Raw genomic sequence first — 16,930 nt, 5'->3', positions numbered from 1 at the left:
TCCACCTCAGCCTGATCCTGCCCCCGGTGCTTGGGATGTGTCTCCATGTGCCCCACACACTGAGGGGCTGCCAGGGTGTGGCTAAAGCCAAGGCCTCTCCGAGGGACCACAGCTTCCCCTACACGCAGGGACAGTCCCCACCTCGCTTGTGTGTGGTTAAACAAGGCACGGTTCCATACAGGGACCCTCCTGGAACAAGGGATACGGAGATGAGAGCAGAAGACTGCAGCAGGCACCAACAAACATCAAACCCATACCTTCTCTGGTAGAAAATACTCATCCTGATACCTGGGAAGAGGGATATTGTGGCTGGAGGCAAACCCCAGAAGACACCCAGGCAAAGGGCCCCAGTTCCAAGCATCACATCCCTATCCCCTCTGACAGGGTCAGCAGGTATCCCAGAGAGTCCTCTCAGCACCTCTGGCCTGGAGCACTGGGACCACACAAGGCTCTGCTGGCAGGAGCAACAGTTTTCCACCCTCCCTTAGGGCCCAGTCTGGAGCAGCAGGATCAGCCAGCGTGGCAGGGCACACGTGCAGGCTTTGCTCATGCAGCAGCGAGCTAACACAGCAATGCTCTGACCAAAACCTCCTAAAGCTCCTGATGCTGCTGCCTCACAAGACAAGCAGCGCAAGTATTCCCAAGCTTCCAGCAGCCAAACCTTCAGGATCATCCCCTGGCACAGCCAAACTCATGAGAGGAGTCACAGCTCAGGGTGGAAATTCTTTATTCATGGCCTGGAGGAAGGAGCAAAACCTGGCGAGTCTACAATGAAGTAGGAAATGCAATCAAGTAGGAAAAGCTTCATGGAATTCAGGATAAGCTTAAAAACTGCTGTCAGCAGCAGGAGTCCGCTGCACACAGCAGCGTGTGTCCCCTCAGGTGCTGGCACCAGACACAGGCTGAGCTCCAGCTGCTTGGTAGCTCAGCACCCTGCTAGGGAAGGAGAGGATTTCATCTAGCCCTTCATTGACCCTCAGCTATAGCATCCCTGTGGAGGAAGGAGACAGCCTGACACTGGTGTGACAGACAGATGGGTGCCAGACAGACAACTGGAGACCTCAGGCTCCCAAGAGGTACACTGCTGTGACCCACAGCAGCTAGAGCCAGCTCCAGTGGGATGTGACCTCACACCACCTCTGCTCCTGCATCCATCATCCATGGCAGCCTCTGGGGACCACTGCCCCATCCCAGACTCCCGCTGCCAGGGGCCAGCCTGGCCCTTGTTTCCCCTCCCAGAGCCACCAGCTCCTCCTGCCATGCTGAGCTGGCCCCAAAGCTGAACTGAACCCCAATCCCAAAAAGAAGCTGCTGCTGGGGGTCCTGGGCAGCTCTCAGGCTGAGATGGAGGACAGAAGAGGAAGAGGATGGATAATCCATAGGTGGCACTGCCTGGGACTTGGGAAAGGTCAGGAGAACAACTCAGAGCACAAACCGTGCTGTCCCCGCACCCTCAGTCACATCAGCACAGAGGGAAGTAATGGCACAGAACGGTGGGGTGAAGGGTGGGCTTGATCCCCACAGCACCGCTGGGGCTCCATCCTCCCAGCTGATGCAGGATCAGCAGCATCACCCCCCACCAGCCATCAGCTCCACTGGGGAACCAGCCTCCCGAGGTGTCCCAGCGCAGCAGCGTTCGGTCCTGTTCCTGTCCATCGGTCAGTCTCAGGCTGTCCGTCAGTGATTTTTCTTTGCTCCTGCAGCCCAGAAATCTGCAAGACAGGACGGAGGAGGGTACAGTCCTGCCCTGCTCGTGGGGCAGCACCCTGCAGAGAACGGAAGGAAGGAGACCCCTCTCCCAGGAAGCACCAGCTCCCTTCCCACCTTTGCAGACACAGGCAGTAATGCACAACATATGCTGCAGTAACTCATGCAAGGAAGGAAGGAAAAGGGAGGCAGAGGCTGTCAGGACTCTGTGCCCAATCCTGCTGGTGGGACACAGAAAAGGGGCATCCTATCACTTCAGGGGACACACAGCAGTGTCCAGACAAGCATCCTCCAGCAGAACAAGGGGTACCATGTCAACTGCAGGCTCAGAGGAAAAGCCCAGCCAGGTCTCCTGCCCTTCCCACCTCATCCCTAGGATGCAGGGGATGTGGATGCATGAGGATGCAGAGATGTTCTCTATTTGCTCTGTGCCTGCTCTGACCACACCACGGGGTGTGACCCTGTTCCTTCATCCCAAAGGCAGAGGAAGGTTTGAGAACAAGCACTGCCAAACTGAGAGCTGGGCTGGCTGCCCTCACCCACAGACCCCAACACCCAGAACCTGCCTCTTCCCCAACACAGTATGTGCCTCAGGAGGGGCAGAGCCTGGTGCTGGTGCAGGACAACCAGGACACCTGCAGAAGGTAACACCATACCCACTGCAAGAGCAGTTGTACCCCCAGTACCGTGGGGCAACAGGGTTTGTGACAGAGGCCCTGCTCTAGTCCCATGGAGGGGGAAATGCACATCACCTAGAGTTTAGCAGAGGATGAAGCAATACCCAGCAAGGCAGGGAAGCTGTTGGCAGAAGTCAGCCAGCTCCCACCGTCCACGACCAGGGTGGTGCCTGTCACATAGGAGGAGAGGGGGCTCGCCAGGTACAGCGTGCTGTGGGCGATCTCTGTCTTGTTCCCTGCACGCCGCAGGGGTATCATGTCGAACTGGCTTGCTTCCTCAGCAAACTTCCCACCTAGGAGCAGCAGAAGAGAAGTCAGCCTCGATCACAGGCCCACCAGCCCACCACCACTGCTGCCAAACACTGCATGGGGCTTGCCGAGAGCCCAGGGAACCTGGTGAGATCCTGGCACAGCCCAGGGCCAAAGGCCTGAGGAGAGGGTTAAACGAGGGGAGCTCAAACCCAGCAGTAGGATTTGTACTGCACAGTGAGCTCAAGACAAGACCTTGAAGAGCCTTCCCAGCCTCCAGGGCTGAACCAGCACTCCACTGATAGACTGCAACCATCAGGCAGGGCAGCTGGCTGGGCTGAGCATGTTACATCATGTCATCAAAGCTCAAAAAGCTGACGCTTGACAGACTAAAATCAGTGCTCTGCGAAGCACCGAGGACATGGGGAGGAGGAGACTTCCCTCCATAAGAGACACACCAGTGCAGGCAGGGGGCAGCCGTGCTCAGCAGCAACAGCCCCATGAGCTGCACAGCACTGGTGGTCCCTCAGTCCCCTCCCAAGCAGATGCCAGGAAGCCACCACCAAGACAGAGACAGGAGCCTCAGGCTGCCCTTACCCAGCCGCCGGTAGCCCTCAGTGCCGGTAATGGGGCCCGGTGCCAGGCTGTTCACTCGGATGTTGTTGGGTCCCCACTCCACAGCAAGGTGACGGGTCATGGCATCTGGGAAGGGATCACAACAGGATTGAGAAAGGAGAGCAGAGCCATTCCAGTAACTTTTGGAGGACACAGAAGACTGGCCAAGAGCAAAGGGACCCAGAAGAGCCCTGGGGGAGAGAAGAGCCTCATCCCAAAATCAGGCATGTAGTAGCCACACCAATTCATATTCACCTCTCCCAAGGATGTCTTCCCACCCCAATATTTGGGAAGAACTGGCCCCACACAGCTCAGAGCTCTAGCAAGGAGTGTTTAGATACCTATGGCAGCCTTAGCAGTACCAGCATGCACCTGCAGGGCCTGCCCTCGGTAGCTCAGTGTTGCCGTGATGTTGACAATGACTCCACCATGGTCCTGAGGAAGGAAAGGAGATGCAGTGTTAGGCTGGGAGCTGCACAAGTGCTCTCATGTAAGAGCAGTGGGACAAGAGCTGGGCTGGCACTGCCAGCTCTACACTGCTGAGGCATCACTGGGCAGCACTGCCCTGGGGCACCCAGTGGGGACCCTCCAGAGAGGGGGCAGATGCAGGGGATAAGCAAAGGCCAAGGGAAAGCAGAGGAGCTGGAAGAGAAGCAGCAGATCACAGCTTCTTCCCCAGCATGTGGCTAAGCATGGGAAGGTGCCACAACAGTTAAAGCTCCAGGGGTAGGGACAAGCAGGATTTCCAGTCCCTGTGAGGGAACAGACTGGAGCTGAGCAAGGTGGGTGGCAGCAGCACAGCCCTGGGTACCTGGATGCTGTGCTCCCTTTTGCCCTCCACACTTCCCTCAATTTCTCAGGAGCAAAGCGTGGTTTGTTTGACATTAACCCCCTGCCTACAGGAGCCCCTCTACTGAGTCCTCTGGCTCTGGTTCCACTTACGTGGAAATACTTCTCAAAGAGGACTTTGGAGGTGTTGAAGGTGCCAATGGTGTCGATATCTATCACTGTCTTGAAGGCATTGAAGGACAGGGCGCTGGCTGGGCACAGGAAGTTTCCTGCAGCACCTGAAGAACAAGCAGCAAGGACACAGTCAGGACCAGCTCCAGGAGCAGGAAATGCCCTTCCTGGCAGGGAGCCTGTACCAAATCTCCCCCTGGCCACTGCAGCAGCTCACCATTGACAAGGATGTCAATCCGCTTGAACTCTCTCAGTGCCTCATCCACTGCTGCCGCGATGGTTTGGGGCTGCCTGACATCAACGGACAGAGGCAGGCACTGCTGGCCTGTGGCTGCCACCAGCTTTTTGGAGGCCTGCAAAACAGGAAGAGACTTGAGATCCTTTCTGGGACTCTCTTCTTCAGCAGGGGTTAGTCCCAGAGCAAGAAGTGAGGCAGGAGCCACATCGCAGTCAGCACACAGCAAACACTGCGGGCAGGGAACAGAGCTGCCCAAACACAGCTCCAGCATAGCAGCACCCTGCAGCTAAAGCCCTGAGGTAGCTGAGGAAGCTCCTACAGCTCCTCCCAAACAAACACCGGGCTGACCCCGGGCCACAACTCACTAAGCCTAAATACCTCCATGACCCTGCATGGACACAGCACACCCCGAGCAACATCTCTGCAAGGCAGGTACAATGGTTGGACCCCAACAAGGCATGAGCCACACATAAGTAGCCTTTACATTCAAAATATGTCGGTAGGCAAAAGGGCAGAGCAGCAGTTACCAGAGTGTCTGCCACAGAGGCAGCTCAGGCCAGCTCCGCAGCTCAGCCTCTGCCACAAACCACCCCAAGGTGCTCATTAAGAACATGTCTCCCCCCAGCTAATTCAGCACAGGGGACCCTGAACTCAACAGTAACCCCACACTACACCCAGTGACGCTCTGTGTTCCTGCTTGGGCTTGTCAGGCCCTTCTGTGGGAAGCTTTGAGCACTAATCAACCCAGATGTATGCCAAGAGCCTGGGCGAGCAGCCCCTGTGTAGTCCGAAAACTCCAGCCCCTGAGGACTAGAAAGCTGCTGAGCTTTGCAGCTTGTTTTCTTGAGCATGAGCGTGAGGGAATATGGAATGACAGGAAGCCATGTCTGGGAGGCAGCTGGGTCATGCCAGCTCACCCTGGAGCGCTGGGTTTGATCTTTGTTATATTGCAGTGAAGTCCACACATGCAACCACAAAGCTCTCTCGTGTCAGGCTGCTTTCAGTTTGAGACCACAGCACAAGCCATGGTGAGGAGCAGAAACTGTGACCAGCCAGACTCCAGCTGGGGCCAGGCACACCGGGAGGGTGTTTGCTCTGCTCAGCTGCCCCAAGCAGGGATAGTTGAATTCAGCTTCTCCAGTCAGTGTGTTCCAGACCTGCATCTTCACCCCCAAACGCAAGAGAGCTGAGATCCTGGGGCTCAGCGTACCCATCTCAACACACAGATCCCTTGGCATGGGCGTCTTCTCCTACTCAGAGCTGAGATTCAAGTTTGACCTTGGGCCCTGCCACTCCCCTGCCGACAAACCTTCCTCACAGTTTGCTTTTCTCTGTCCCATCAACAGAAAGGCAACGTGGTATCTAGAAGAGACACCCCTAAAGCTGGCGGGGGAAGGTACCAAGTTCCACAATTAACTGAGCTCTACTGCAAGATGTGGTGGTTGCAACCTCCCCTAAACCTGCGCTCACCTCCCATCACTGCTGTTACTGAGGCACTTAGAGCCAGGACATCACAGAATCCCAGACTGGTCTGGGTGAGAAAGAACCTTAAAGCTCATCCAGCTCCAACCCCCTGCCAAGGGCAGGGACACCTTCCACTAGACCAGGTTGCTCCAAGCCCCGTCCAACCTGGCCTTGAACACTGCCAGGGATGGGGCAGCCACAGCTTCTCTGGGCAACCTGTGCCAGTGCCTCAGCACCCTCACAGGGCAGAACTTCTGCCTAAGATCTCATCTCAATCTCCCCTCTCTCAGGTTAAAGCCATTCCCCCTTGTCCTGTCCCTACGGGCCCTTGTCCAAAGCCCCTCTCCAGGTTTCTTGTAGCCCCTTTAGGCACTGGAGCTGCTCTAAGGTCTCCCCTTAAGGAGCCTTCTCTTCTCCAGGATGAACAAGCCCAGCTCTCTCAGCCTGGCTCCAGATCAGAGCTGCTCCAGCCCTCGCAGCATCTCTGTGGCCTCCTCTGGACTTGCATACACCGGTGGGACCGTGCCATAAGCCATTTCTTCTGTTGCCTTACCCAAGGCATTCCCAGCTCTCCCTTCCACTGTACGTCCCAGACTCACCTCCACCACCCGCTGCAGGTTCCGGCTTGCAATGACAGTCCGGCAGCCGTGCCTGCGAAGAAGGGCGGGTGAGGACCTCGCAGCGCTGGCTGCTAAGCCACCTTGACTGCCGGCCGGGGGTTACCAGGGGCTCGGCCGGTGAGCGGTGTCATGAGGCCCTGGAGGAACCGCTGCTCCTCCGAGCCTGCGGCACTCGAGGACCGGGACCCGCCGGTCCCCGCTTCACAGTGCCCCGCGGGACTCCCAGCGCACCAGAGCGGGAACCGGGGCCCCGCAGCCCCCAGAGCCAGCGGCACACCCCTCCCGCCTCAGCCCCACCGCCTCAGGGCAAGGGAGGCCCGGGAGCCCTCCCCGGTCACGCCGCACCTCATGAAGATCTCTGCGATGCGGAAGCCAATGCCAGACCCGCCGCCAGTGATGAACGCGACCTGACCCCTGCGGGAACGAAGGGACAGTCAGAGCCGAGCCGAGGTAGCCCCGAGCGGCGCGCCGGCCGCAGCCCTTCCCCCGGCGCCCGCAGAGCCCGGCACTCACGCCAGGATGTCGGGACTGAAGAGGTGGCCGTACTCGCGGAGGCACTCATCGCTGTCCACGTCCGACGGCGGACGGGAGCCCGCTGCGGCCTCCGCCATGGTGCGCGATCACCCGCCAGCACCGGGACTCGGACCCGGACTCTGACCCGCTGCGGCGACGCACGGCGGGACGGAGCCGCACAGCCTGCTGGGAGATGTAGTCTTCGCCGGGGCACACTTCACACTCCGCGTGCGCAGGCGTCGTCAGGCGTTGCCCGGCAACAGCGCGGGGCCGGAGCTGGGTCCCGCAGCGCCCCCGTGTGCCCGCACAGGGCCCTGGGCATCCCATTGCATCCCAGTGCCCCCCAGCGACAGCCCAGCGCATCCCGGTGCTTCCCAGTGCCCTCCGGGGATACCTCAATTCATGCACAGAACCGCTCGGTGCATCCCGGTATCACCCAGGACAGCCCAGTGCCCCCGAGAGCTTCACAATGTCCCCCGGGAAAGTCAAGTGCACCCCATAACTTCCCAGAGTCAACCCAGTGTCAGGCATGGACATGCCAGTGCCTCCCAGAGCTTCCCAGAATCGCCTCAATGCCCTCCATGGACACCGCAGTGCCTCCCCGACCTTTCCCATGCTACTCCAGTGTCCCTTGGGGATACCTCTGTGCATCCCAGAATTTCCCAGTATCACCCCAGTGACATCCCAGTGCCCCCAGAGCTTTCCTCTGTGGCCCCCAGCGCTTGCTGGTGGCACCCAAGGGAGGAGACCAGAGCCCAGGCTGGAGGCACTGGTGTTTATTGAAGGGCTGCCCTATGGCCCATAGGTGTAGTCCCGGTCTCCGCTCTCCCAGGCCACCAGCTCATCCCTCTGGAACCAGAAGCTGATCTCCCGCTGGGCCGTCTCCACCGAGTCACTGGCATGGACAACGTTCCTATATGGAATGAAGCCAGAGCCGTGAGCAGGGGATGCCGTGTCCTGCCTCGCTACCTGCCCCGCGTGGGCCATGGTGTCACTACCTGCTGACGTGCATGCTGAGGTCCCCCCGGATGGTCCCTGCTGCCGCCGTTGCCGAGTCCGTGTCCCCCACCATGGCCCGCGTGGACCTGACCACGTTGTAGCCCTCCCACACCTATGGGACAGGGGACACCTGAGCCCCCCAGACTCCACCAGGCCCCCCGAGCCCCACATCGCAGCCCTCACCATGGCTACCAGCGGCCCCGAGGTCATGTAGGCAAGGAGCGCGGGGTAGAAGGGCTTCTGCAGCAGCTGCTGGTAGTGCTTGTCCAGGAGACCCCGGTCCGCCTGACGGCAGCGTGGGGACACAGTGGGGACACGGAGCCGGTGTCCCCCACTGGCACCCCTGTCTCGGCACTCCCCTGAGCCAGGCTGCCCAGGGGGACGAGCGGCAGCTCGGTGGGTACCTGGAGCAGCTTCATGGCCACCAGCTTGAAGCCGCGCCGCTCAAAGCGCTGGATGACCGTCCCCACCAGCCGCCGCTGCACCGCATCCGGCTTCACCAGCACCAGTGTCTTCTCCTGCAGCTCCGGGGGGGCTGGACAGGACCGAGGGATCAATGTCACCACCAGATGGGGGGCATGGGCAGGGTACACGGCAGCAGGACCCCAAGCTGCCCACGGGCCACCACAGGTTGCTGCTCCACAACTGCTGCCGCAGGGTGAACCCATGTTCCCCTGGACAAGCAGTGCCCCACAAGGACCCAAGGAACGTGCTGCAAAGCCTGGACAGGCACCTGGGGATACGACCACAGCCAGGAAACACCCTTTAATCCAGCATGGGATGGGCTGGCTCTGGTTCTGAGACACTGTGTCCTTGTGCTGGTGCTGCCGGTGTCACCCTGTGTGCCACTGCTGCTGCCCGGCCTCGGGTGCTTCCCTCTGCCTGAGCACAAAGCAGGTCACAGCTCTTCAGCTGAAGAGCCAGACAGAGCACCATGGGATGGCAGGGTCTGGCTTCACCATCACCCCATGGCACAGCAGGGTCTGGGTTCAATATCACCCCTTCACCACACTGGAGCCACGCTGGCAGGAGGGGACACGAGTCCCCCAAGGGACTGCATCCCACCCGCTGGAGATGCAGAGGGGACAGGAAAAAGAGGAAGGGAGAGGGACAGAGGACACCAAGCTGGGGTGTTCTGCTGCCAGCCCAGGCTTTGTGCTCCTGTCCTGGACTGCGGGGCTGGGCACCAACCCCACAAGCCCACCGGCTGCTCTGGTGCTGCTGGACACGGACCAACTTCACCAGGCTCCTACCGCAGTCCTGGGGACACCAAACCTGGGACCTGCAGGGTGGTGCTGGGGCAGCCACCAGCCACAGCTCTGCCCCATGCTGGCACACGGGGCTGGGGCAGGAGACCCCAGGACCACCTCACACCACAAAGTGGAGGAGCCCGTGGGCCGGCCGCCCTGCCTGGGGCTGCCCTTGGGATGGAGGGACAGGGTACACAGGGGGCAACATGGGAGCAGGATGGGGATGGGAGCCCCAAGGGACAGAAGACTGAGGACAGAGTGGGGATGGAGACCTGGTCCCGAGGATTAGGACAAGGACGGGGACAGAGTCCCCTAGGGGCAGGGCAGGGATGGGGAATAGGTCTCCGGGGTAGGAGAGGGAAGGGGCTGGGGACAGCACGGGGATGGGGACAGGGACCGGTCCCCAGGCCAGGATGAGGACGGGGCAGGAGAGGGAAGGGGCCGGGGCCGGGGTCCCGGGGCAGGACGGGGCCGTGTCTCACCGGAGCCGTAGCAGCGGGGCCCGGGGTGGCGGCTCGGGCCAAGCTGCCCCCGCAGCAGGCCCCGGGACAGGCAGCGCCCCAGGGAGCCCATGGCAGGGCCGGCGGGTCAGACCTGGCCGCCCCGCGCAGGATTTAAGAGCCCGGCCGAGCCCGGGGACGGGTCAGCAGCTTGCTGTGTCCCTCCCCTTAAAGCAGCCGCCGAGACCAGGGCAGCCCCCGGCCCGGAGCCCCCAGTAACGGGGCGCCTCAAGCGCTGCCGCAGTGAGAGCAGAGCCCGCACCCACCGCATGGGTGACCCTGGGGCAGGGGGAGCTCAGACCCTGCCACAACCCAGCCCCGCTTCGCGTCACATTGCGCAGGCAGCAGGGACAGGGACACCTTCCTTCGCCCAGCTTCTGCAGGAGGAGGAAGAAGAGAGTGAAGAAGCAGCGATGGGCACAGGCCTGCGGGCAGGAGAACGCGGTGCTCCTCATCCGGCATCGCCCCATCTCGGAGTCGCTCTCCAGTAAGCGAGCTGTGCCCTGCAGGCAGGGGTGTGCGGCCTCAGTGCTCGGGGGTCAGCCCCAGCCCCACGCTGGGAAAGCACACGTTACAGAGCTATCAAATACCTGCAAGTCTATGGAAAACCCTGGTCAGGCTGAAGCTGTTTTCTAACCTGTGATAATGCGAATGGTTGAGGTACATCCCCAATGCCTACAGTGAAAGTAATGGTTGGGAGGGGGGCACAGCAAGGCCAGAGGTGAGCCTTTCCAGGGTGTATTTTACTCCTTACTCCCCATCCCCTTTCTTGTTTCCTTCCTGCATCCCCGAAGTGTTCCCCACACCCTGGGACAGCGCCTCAGAAACAGCCTAGGGGTGGCATGGGGGGCCCAGGCCCTGCTCTGCACCATTCCAAAAACGTCCCATGTGGAGTCTCAATGAGCAGAAATGGATCAACAGCTTGTGCAATAGACAGCGACACCCACTCCATAGGGTGGGTGAAAAAACCCTTTCCCCATAAGTGGGGAAAGGGTTTGCTCCAGTGCCTGCAGTGAGGGTAGAGAGGAAGGGGGTTCTTTGGGGTGCCCTTCAGTATTTATCTGTGCACGCAGAGGGGCTGAAGCCGGGGCTTTGGCCACCTTCCAGCTGCTGCCCTTGATGCAGGGGCAAACATGTACTTTCACCCTCTGTCAACCAGGTGTTGCAAGAAAGAAGCACCAGCACCATTGCGGGAGGGCAGCAGTGCCAGCAGCACATGAAACCCCTACAGCCTCCCACTGAAGGAAACAATGACCAGGGTGGGAGGTGCAGGAGGGGGCAGAGGCTGACACTGAGCAGGGGACAGCTCAGGAGGAGACTAGGGCCAGGTTTGGACCCTGCACTGCATCTTCATCCACCTGATGACCAACAGGGAAGAACAAGGACTCAAGGTTTCAGGTGCAGATGATGACATTCCAAGAGTTATTCCAAGAACTGCTGCTTTGAGTCATGTGCTGCTAGTGCAGGCTCCTTAAATCACGGAACGGTTTGGGTTGAAGGAACCTTAAAGCTCATCCAGTTCCAACCTCCTGCCACAGGCAGGGACACCTTCCACTAGACCAGGTTGCTCCAAGCCCCATCCAACCTGGCCTTGAACACTGCCAAGGATGGGGCAGCCACAGCTTCTCTGGGCAACCTGTGCCAGCGCCTCAGCACCCTCACAGGGAAGAACTTCTGCCTAAGAGCTCATCTCAATCTCCCCTCTGTCAGGTTAAAGCCATTCCCCCTTGGCCTGTCCCTACAGGCCCCTGTCCAAAGCCCCTCTCCAGGTTTCTTGTAGCCCCTTTAGGCACCAGAAGCTGCTCTGAGGTCTCTCTGGAGCTTTCTTTTCTCCAGGCTGAACAAGCCCAGCTCTCCGAGAGTTCCAGCTGCTGGGAGCTTGGTGTCATTCACCTGGGGGAGGTCAGAGCTCTGCAGCCCAGTGGCAGACCATCCATCATCCACCCACCTTCGTGCTGCTCTCCAAAGGTCGATGACCTGTGCAGACAGTGGCTGGCAGTTGCCAGAACTGTACCTGGTGAAGCAGGGTTGGACTCCAACTCAAGCTGCTCACTGGAGGGTTTGAAACCCAAATATCAAACTGGTCCCAGTTCAGACAGCCTGGATGTGAGGCTCTGTCTGTACACAGGTTATCCAAACAGCAGACATCTCCAACAGCAAACATACTCAGAGCAGGATGTTTTCCACAAAGCTGGAACTAAAGGAGCCATGAAGCAAGTGCTCCTACACTCCAGCCAGATGCACCCGCCCCCCTGCTGTCCATGTGCAGCATCTCACCCACATCCACATATGTTTATGGTTGAACACCTCCTCCAGGCTTTTCCCTTCACAGTGACTGGTGCTGTCCAAACCATGCAGCTGCCCTGGTAACTGCACAGAATTAAGACTGATTTAAAGCTCTGTCCTATCCCCCTGCCTAGTGGATCCAGGGGAAAAATAAATCCTTCCAAGCCGCATGGTCAGAGATTCACAAACCCCAAAAACTCTGTTCCTGACTGGGGACTGGGAGTTTAACCTTATGTTCAATGCCACTCTTGGGTCAGTCTGGCCAGCAGCTGGCCTTCAGCTCAGGTCTCCTGTGATGCAACACCCTGAATGTTACGATTTCTGTCAGCAGGCAGCTCTTGGATCAATACAGACAATGGTCTGCTGGAGGCAAAAAACAGATCACAACAGAAAACACCAGGGAATACAGGTATGAAACACAGTGAGGGGACAGCAGAGAAAAGTCAACACTGATCTGCAGCAGTCTGGGAGCTGCTGGACTTCGTGGGAGCCTTCTGCACCCAGGGCATGGAATGGGTGATGCTGGCCCTCTTGCCTGGTCATGCAGTACAAAACACTCTTTCCTCTAGTAGAATGGCTCGATGACAGGCCTACGAGGAAACTAAAGCAGGTTACAAGTCCTTTAAAACAACAAAGTAAGCACTTTATTTCCATTAAGCATGTTGTTTTAGTATCACAATGGAATGATGAGAAAACGTTTAAAAAAACCCAAAAAAAAGTCTCTAATCCCCCCAAACAGCGGGAGGTTTTCAAGGCAATTTAAAAACCAAGGAGTGACAGAAGTGCCAAAAGAGTCCCAACATCAGGAGACTTCTCCTCTGAGAGCTGGGCAGGGGCAGGAAGGTGGAATGACACGAAGGTATGAATGTCTGAAGTAGTCTTTGGCGCTTCTGCCTCGTGTTTGATACGTACATGATCTCTCAATACAACTCCACAGAAATCTCCGGACGCAACAAAGTGCTACGTTAGTAGAACCAAACCCCAGTGAGGACGTTCCTCGAGCTGAGGTGCCCGGCGGTTGGGCGTTAAGACACATCCTGCAGACAGTGCTGACTCCAGCTGGGGGCCCTTTCAGTTGGGAGAGGAGGAAAAAGAAAGGAAGCGTGGTGCGTGAATCCCAGAAGATGTGCCCATGTGCAAGACACAGTGTCCTGCAGGACTGACAAAACCAGGGAGGAGAGAAGGTGGTGGCAAAATGAAACATGGATCTGTTCCCTACAGTGATCAAAATACGAGTCCAGTGCAGTAACTATAGTTTCACAGTTCCAGGGGGCAAACTGTCATTGCAGAGTCTGTAGTAACGCAGGTCATTCACCAATCTGTGCACATTCTGGGTAAATGATGGCAGATCCTGGAAAAGATCAAACAACCCATTGGATCGCAAACAGGAAAGCACCTACAAGCGCTGTCTTGCAGTGGGAAACACAAAGCAACCGAGGGCCCAACACCCAGCCCCCTTCTGCTGGAGCCTGAGCCCAGGAAATCTGATATTCTGCGGCCCATGAACAGGGAGTGGATACGGCTCCATCTCCCATGGGAGAGGAAGCACTCAACAGAGAAGCAAGCTTCAGCAGATGGAAGCCAAAACCTGCTGCACAACCTTCCACACGGAGGTTATAGACCATCGCCCATCTGTGTCGCATCCATACAGTGGGTTGAAGGAAGTGTGGGCCATTGCAGCTACTCTGCCGATGTCTCCACTGCAACCTTCAAACATCTGGCCAGCAGCTGGAGTGAGATTTTGGTGAGGATTTGGGTGTCCCACTCTAGAAAATGTTAATCTGCCCCTATGAAGACTTCCTCCAGGAAGCACATTCCCTGATTCCCACAGCATTCAGCAGTCAGAGATGAGATGGCAGTTCTGCTACCTACAGTGAGAACTCTTGGCTAGAGGTGGCCAAGTATGGACGCGTTTGGAACAAAATTGCCTCAAAACACCATCCCAAGCAGCTCATGGCTTCCTGCCACCACGTTCCAGGCACCCTGGGAATACTGATACCCTGCTGCAGTGTCCCCCAGTCTTACCCTGTCCATTTTGAAGTTCCTTCCTAGCACATTTTTCTGGTTCGAGTCCACGCCATCACAGCTGGCCAGGAACTCGGGGAGAAAGGCTGAGTAGAAGCCATCAAAGTCCACTGAGGCCATATTGTATGTGGCAATGCCAATCTCCTCCTGCAACAGGTCATGTGACTTGTGGACAAGCACCTGAAGTAGCACGTTCACAAACTGGAACAGCATGGTTGTCCGGAAGATCTTCTGCATAGCGAGAGGAGGACACAGTTAAGAGCCTTCACACCAGCAATGCTCCCACAGGAGGGACCACAGCAGCCAGCACATTGCTCCAAACATACAGGTTCATCAAGGGCAGACCAGGCATGGCTGCACAGGGCTGCTTCATCTCGTGAGCACAGAGATAGTTTCCTGAGCCAAGCCAAGATCACAAGTGGCTACAAGAAGCTGGATTAGTATCAGCTTTAAAGTTAACAGTGAGTTTGGCCACATCTACCCTTGCACCTGACCCAAGTTTTAAGCAAAGAGCTTCACGCCCCATTCCAACTCAAGCCAGTTTGAGCCCTGCCCCGTGCTTCTGAAAGCCAGGGCATGTGGTGAGCTGCCTGCAGCAGGCAGTTGTTAACATGACAGGCTGTCTTCAGCTTGACCACAGATATGAATCTGAAAGCTCTGCTTTCACAGCCTGACCAGAAGGGCAAGACCCTGGATTCCAACTTTAATCCATTGTGAATGCAGCTCAGAGGTCTAATTAGAGGGTCTGGAAGATGGGTCATACAAGACACTGATGGAGACAACCACCTGGCAGTGACTTGACTGTAAGTATCAGATATGCTGCTGCTGAAACAGTGAGAATGCTGGAGTGACTTGGGCACAGTCCCACTGATGATCCCAATTCCTGCTTCCTCAAACTGTAGTGTCACCGTGTGTGCTCTTTGCTTTCCCTCACTGTCACAGGAGGGAACACATCAAGACTTTGCTTTGACCAGAGCTGAGATCCCTCCTGTGCTTGCTGCAGCAGTTATCAGGGAGGTGGCAATGTGGCAATGCCACTGACATCAGCACCATATCCATCAGGATCACAGAAAGGCTGCGACATAAAAAACCTGACCTTCAGTTTCTGAGTAGTTTTAAAAGAAGTCTTAGAACAGCACCTGCCTATTACCATGCACGCAGTGTACACTGGACAACCAGGACCCACCTTGTGATACAGCTTCTGCTTGGTGTTCAGCGTCTCCAAGTAGAAGAGATTCTGCTTGAACAGGTGAATGTCAGGTTGCAGGAAGGACTGGCCAAACGCCTACAAACAAAGCAGAATTGAAGGGGTTTGATGTTACAGTATCAGACATGCCAAGCAGATCATCATCATTTTCACCCTGACACCAGAGCAAGCCCCTGGGAGCCTCTGCTGCTTCTCAGTGCAGCCAACGAACATGACAGGCAGTTGTAGGGCAGGAAGCATGAACACCAACAGAACACATGGACAGGTTTTGCTCTCAATCCATGCCAAAAGACCAAGGTGACTGCACTAAATCAGAAAGACATTAGAGATGGGAGCTGGGAGGCTGACCTGAGCATTACAGAAGCAGTAAAGAGCCTAGGAGCTAAATTTGCTGGATCCTGCTGAACTGGTCTGGTTGGCCTGCACAGACTCTGCAATAAAACACCCTGAAAACCTCTGAAACACTGTACAGGTGATGCAGGCACATGGAGTGTGCTCTGTACAGAGACAGGCAGCAGAATTTTACAAGATGCTGCTTCAAGGCATGACGAATGTAAAAGTTCATGTCCCCACACCAGCCATTTGTTAAATGGACAAAATCAGGCCAAGTCCCTTCAAGACTGAGCCAGTTCTGGACTCAGATCTCTGGTAGAAAGCAGCACACAAGCTATTAATATCCCCAACATAAACCACTGGTTGTATGAAAAGCATTTACAGAACATTAAAGAAGAGTTCTGTATCAAAACAACAGGAACAAAGTAGTAAAACAAGTAGTTCAGTATTTTCAACCAGCCTGAAGTTAGTACTGGGATTACCATGTGAGTATCTCCCAAAATGAGGTACTTGGGTGGGTTTGGAATTGTTCCACTGCTATGGGTAAAAGCAAGATGCTTGGACAGCCCTCTGCCTTCTCTATTCCCCAGGCAAAAGCCTACAGGATAGTAGCCCGCTGACCCTTCTCTACCAGATCCGATGGTACAGCGTAGAACAAGTCCATATAAACCAAAAGACATCTTGGTGTTGGGAAACTTTCCTGCACTGAAGTTTGTCCTAGTGCTAACCATACACTAGTAACAAAAGTAAATGGGTCAGCATTAGTAATTTATTTTTACTGCAGGATGAGCCTGCTTCCCTGTGCAGCAAGGCACTGTGCCTTGTGAGCACATCAGCAAGACCACTCTGCAACTGCTTTCATTTCCACCTGTTTCTGAAGGCAAGACGTCACTTCAAGACCCCATCACCCACATGTTTAATGCACTGCCACAAGCAGTGTATACTCTTCTGCAGAAAGAGTTCTGGACAAACACGGGAATAGCTGTTACCTGCATAATGGCACTGAACTGTGCTTCGTTCTCCATCTGCTCTTCTGCTACTCCTCTTTGGACACTAGCCAGCACACTAGATTTGAAGAAGTACCGCCAGTTATGGTGGAGGACCCGGAAAAGCAGCTCGAACAACTCTGCTTTCACATCAGGAGATGAGCGCTAAGAGAATAGAACAAACAGCTCAAAGCAGGCTCCTGTGCTGGAATCCCACCATCCCTGGATCCCACACCTGGTGGCCACCCCCGGCAGTGCTTTGCAGCCAAGGTGCCAGAGCGTCAGAGCATTTCCTCCCAAG

At 56.7% G+C, this 16,930-nt stretch overlaps 3 protein-coding genes across 8 annotated transcripts in view; all 3 read right to left on the bottom strand.

The window, feature by feature from the left end:
- Positions 1–716: 716 nt before the first annotated feature.
- DECR2 (2,4-dienoyl-CoA reductase 2) lies at positions 717–7,186 on the bottom strand. Of its 2 annotated transcripts, none has more exons than XM_080617389.1 (9): positions 7,044–7,186; positions 6,876–6,944; positions 6,510–6,561; positions 4,426–4,561; positions 4,191–4,315; positions 3,590–3,683; positions 3,231–3,335; positions 2,460–2,677; positions 717–1,712 (listed from the first exon to the last, which is right to left on the bottom strand). In XM_080617389.1, the coding sequence occupies exons 1-8, from the start codon at positions 7,139–7,141 to the stop codon at positions 2,460–2,462; spliced, it is 897 nt and encodes a 298-aa protein (XP_080473515.1). In that variant the 5' UTR covers positions 7,142–7,186; the 3' UTR covers positions 717–1,712. The 2 variants fall into 2 exon arrangements, with proteins under 2 accessions (XP_080473515.1, XP_080473514.1); XM_080617388.1 differs by having other exon boundaries at positions 2,489–2,677.
- Positions 7,187–7,835: 649 nt separating this feature from the next.
- On the bottom strand, positions 7,836–9,865 carry LOC308222053 (nucleoside diphosphate kinase, mitochondrial; the record flags this gene model as incomplete). Its single annotated transcript, XM_080619572.1, has 5 exons — positions 7,836–7,956; positions 8,042–8,154; positions 8,226–8,327; positions 8,447–8,577; positions 9,775–9,865. 5 exons carry the CDS (start codon positions 9,863–9,865, stop codon positions 7,836–7,838), a joined length of 558 nt encoding a protein of 185 aa, XP_080475698.1.
- A 2,858-nt stretch (positions 9,866–12,723) lies between these two features.
- The window catches only part of XPO6 (exportin 6), a 55,197-nt gene continuing 50,990 nt past the window's right edge, over positions 12,724–16,930 (bottom strand). For 4 of the 5 annotated variants that reach the window (XM_080617761.1, XM_080617763.1, XM_080617762.1 and 1 more), the window contains 4 exons: positions 16,633–16,794; positions 15,290–15,388; positions 14,104–14,334; positions 12,724–13,429 (listed from right to left, as the gene is read on the bottom strand). In XM_080617761.1, coding sequence (XP_080473887.1) covers positions 13,328–13,429; positions 14,104–14,334; positions 15,290–15,388; positions 16,633–16,794 — 594 coding nt within the window. In that variant the 3' untranslated portion in view covers positions 12,724–13,327. Of the gene's footprint in view, positions 13,430–14,103; positions 14,335–14,359; positions 15,179–15,289; positions 15,389–16,632; positions 16,795–16,930 lie in introns of those variants that run through there. The other variant, XM_080617765.1, reaches the window with a different exon arrangement.

This window comes from Psittacula echo (assembly GCF_963264785.1).
Source record: "Psittacula echo genome assembly, chromosome: 5".
Taxonomy (NCBI): Eukaryota; Metazoa; Chordata; class Aves; order Psittaciformes; family Psittacidae; genus Psittacula; species Psittacula echo.
Note: the sequence above shows the minus strand (reverse complement) of the source record. Positions and strands in the feature narration are given on the sequence as shown.

Bases quoted from the DNA above. Each gene is read 5' to 3' on its own strand.
- DECR2 (XM_080617388.1), bottom strand. From the start codon at position 7,141: ATGGCGGAGGCCGCAGCGGGCTCCCGTCCGCCGTCGGACGTGGACAGC. The intron at 6,945-7,043 runs GTGAGTGCCGGG...TCGTTCCCGCAG, and splicing joins TTCAGTCCCGACATCCTGGC to GGGTCAGGTCGCGTTCATCA. The intron at 4,562-6,509 runs GTGAGTCTGGGA...CCTGTTTTGCAG, and splicing joins ACCTGCAGCGGGTGGTGGAG to GCCTCCAAAAAGCTGGTGGC.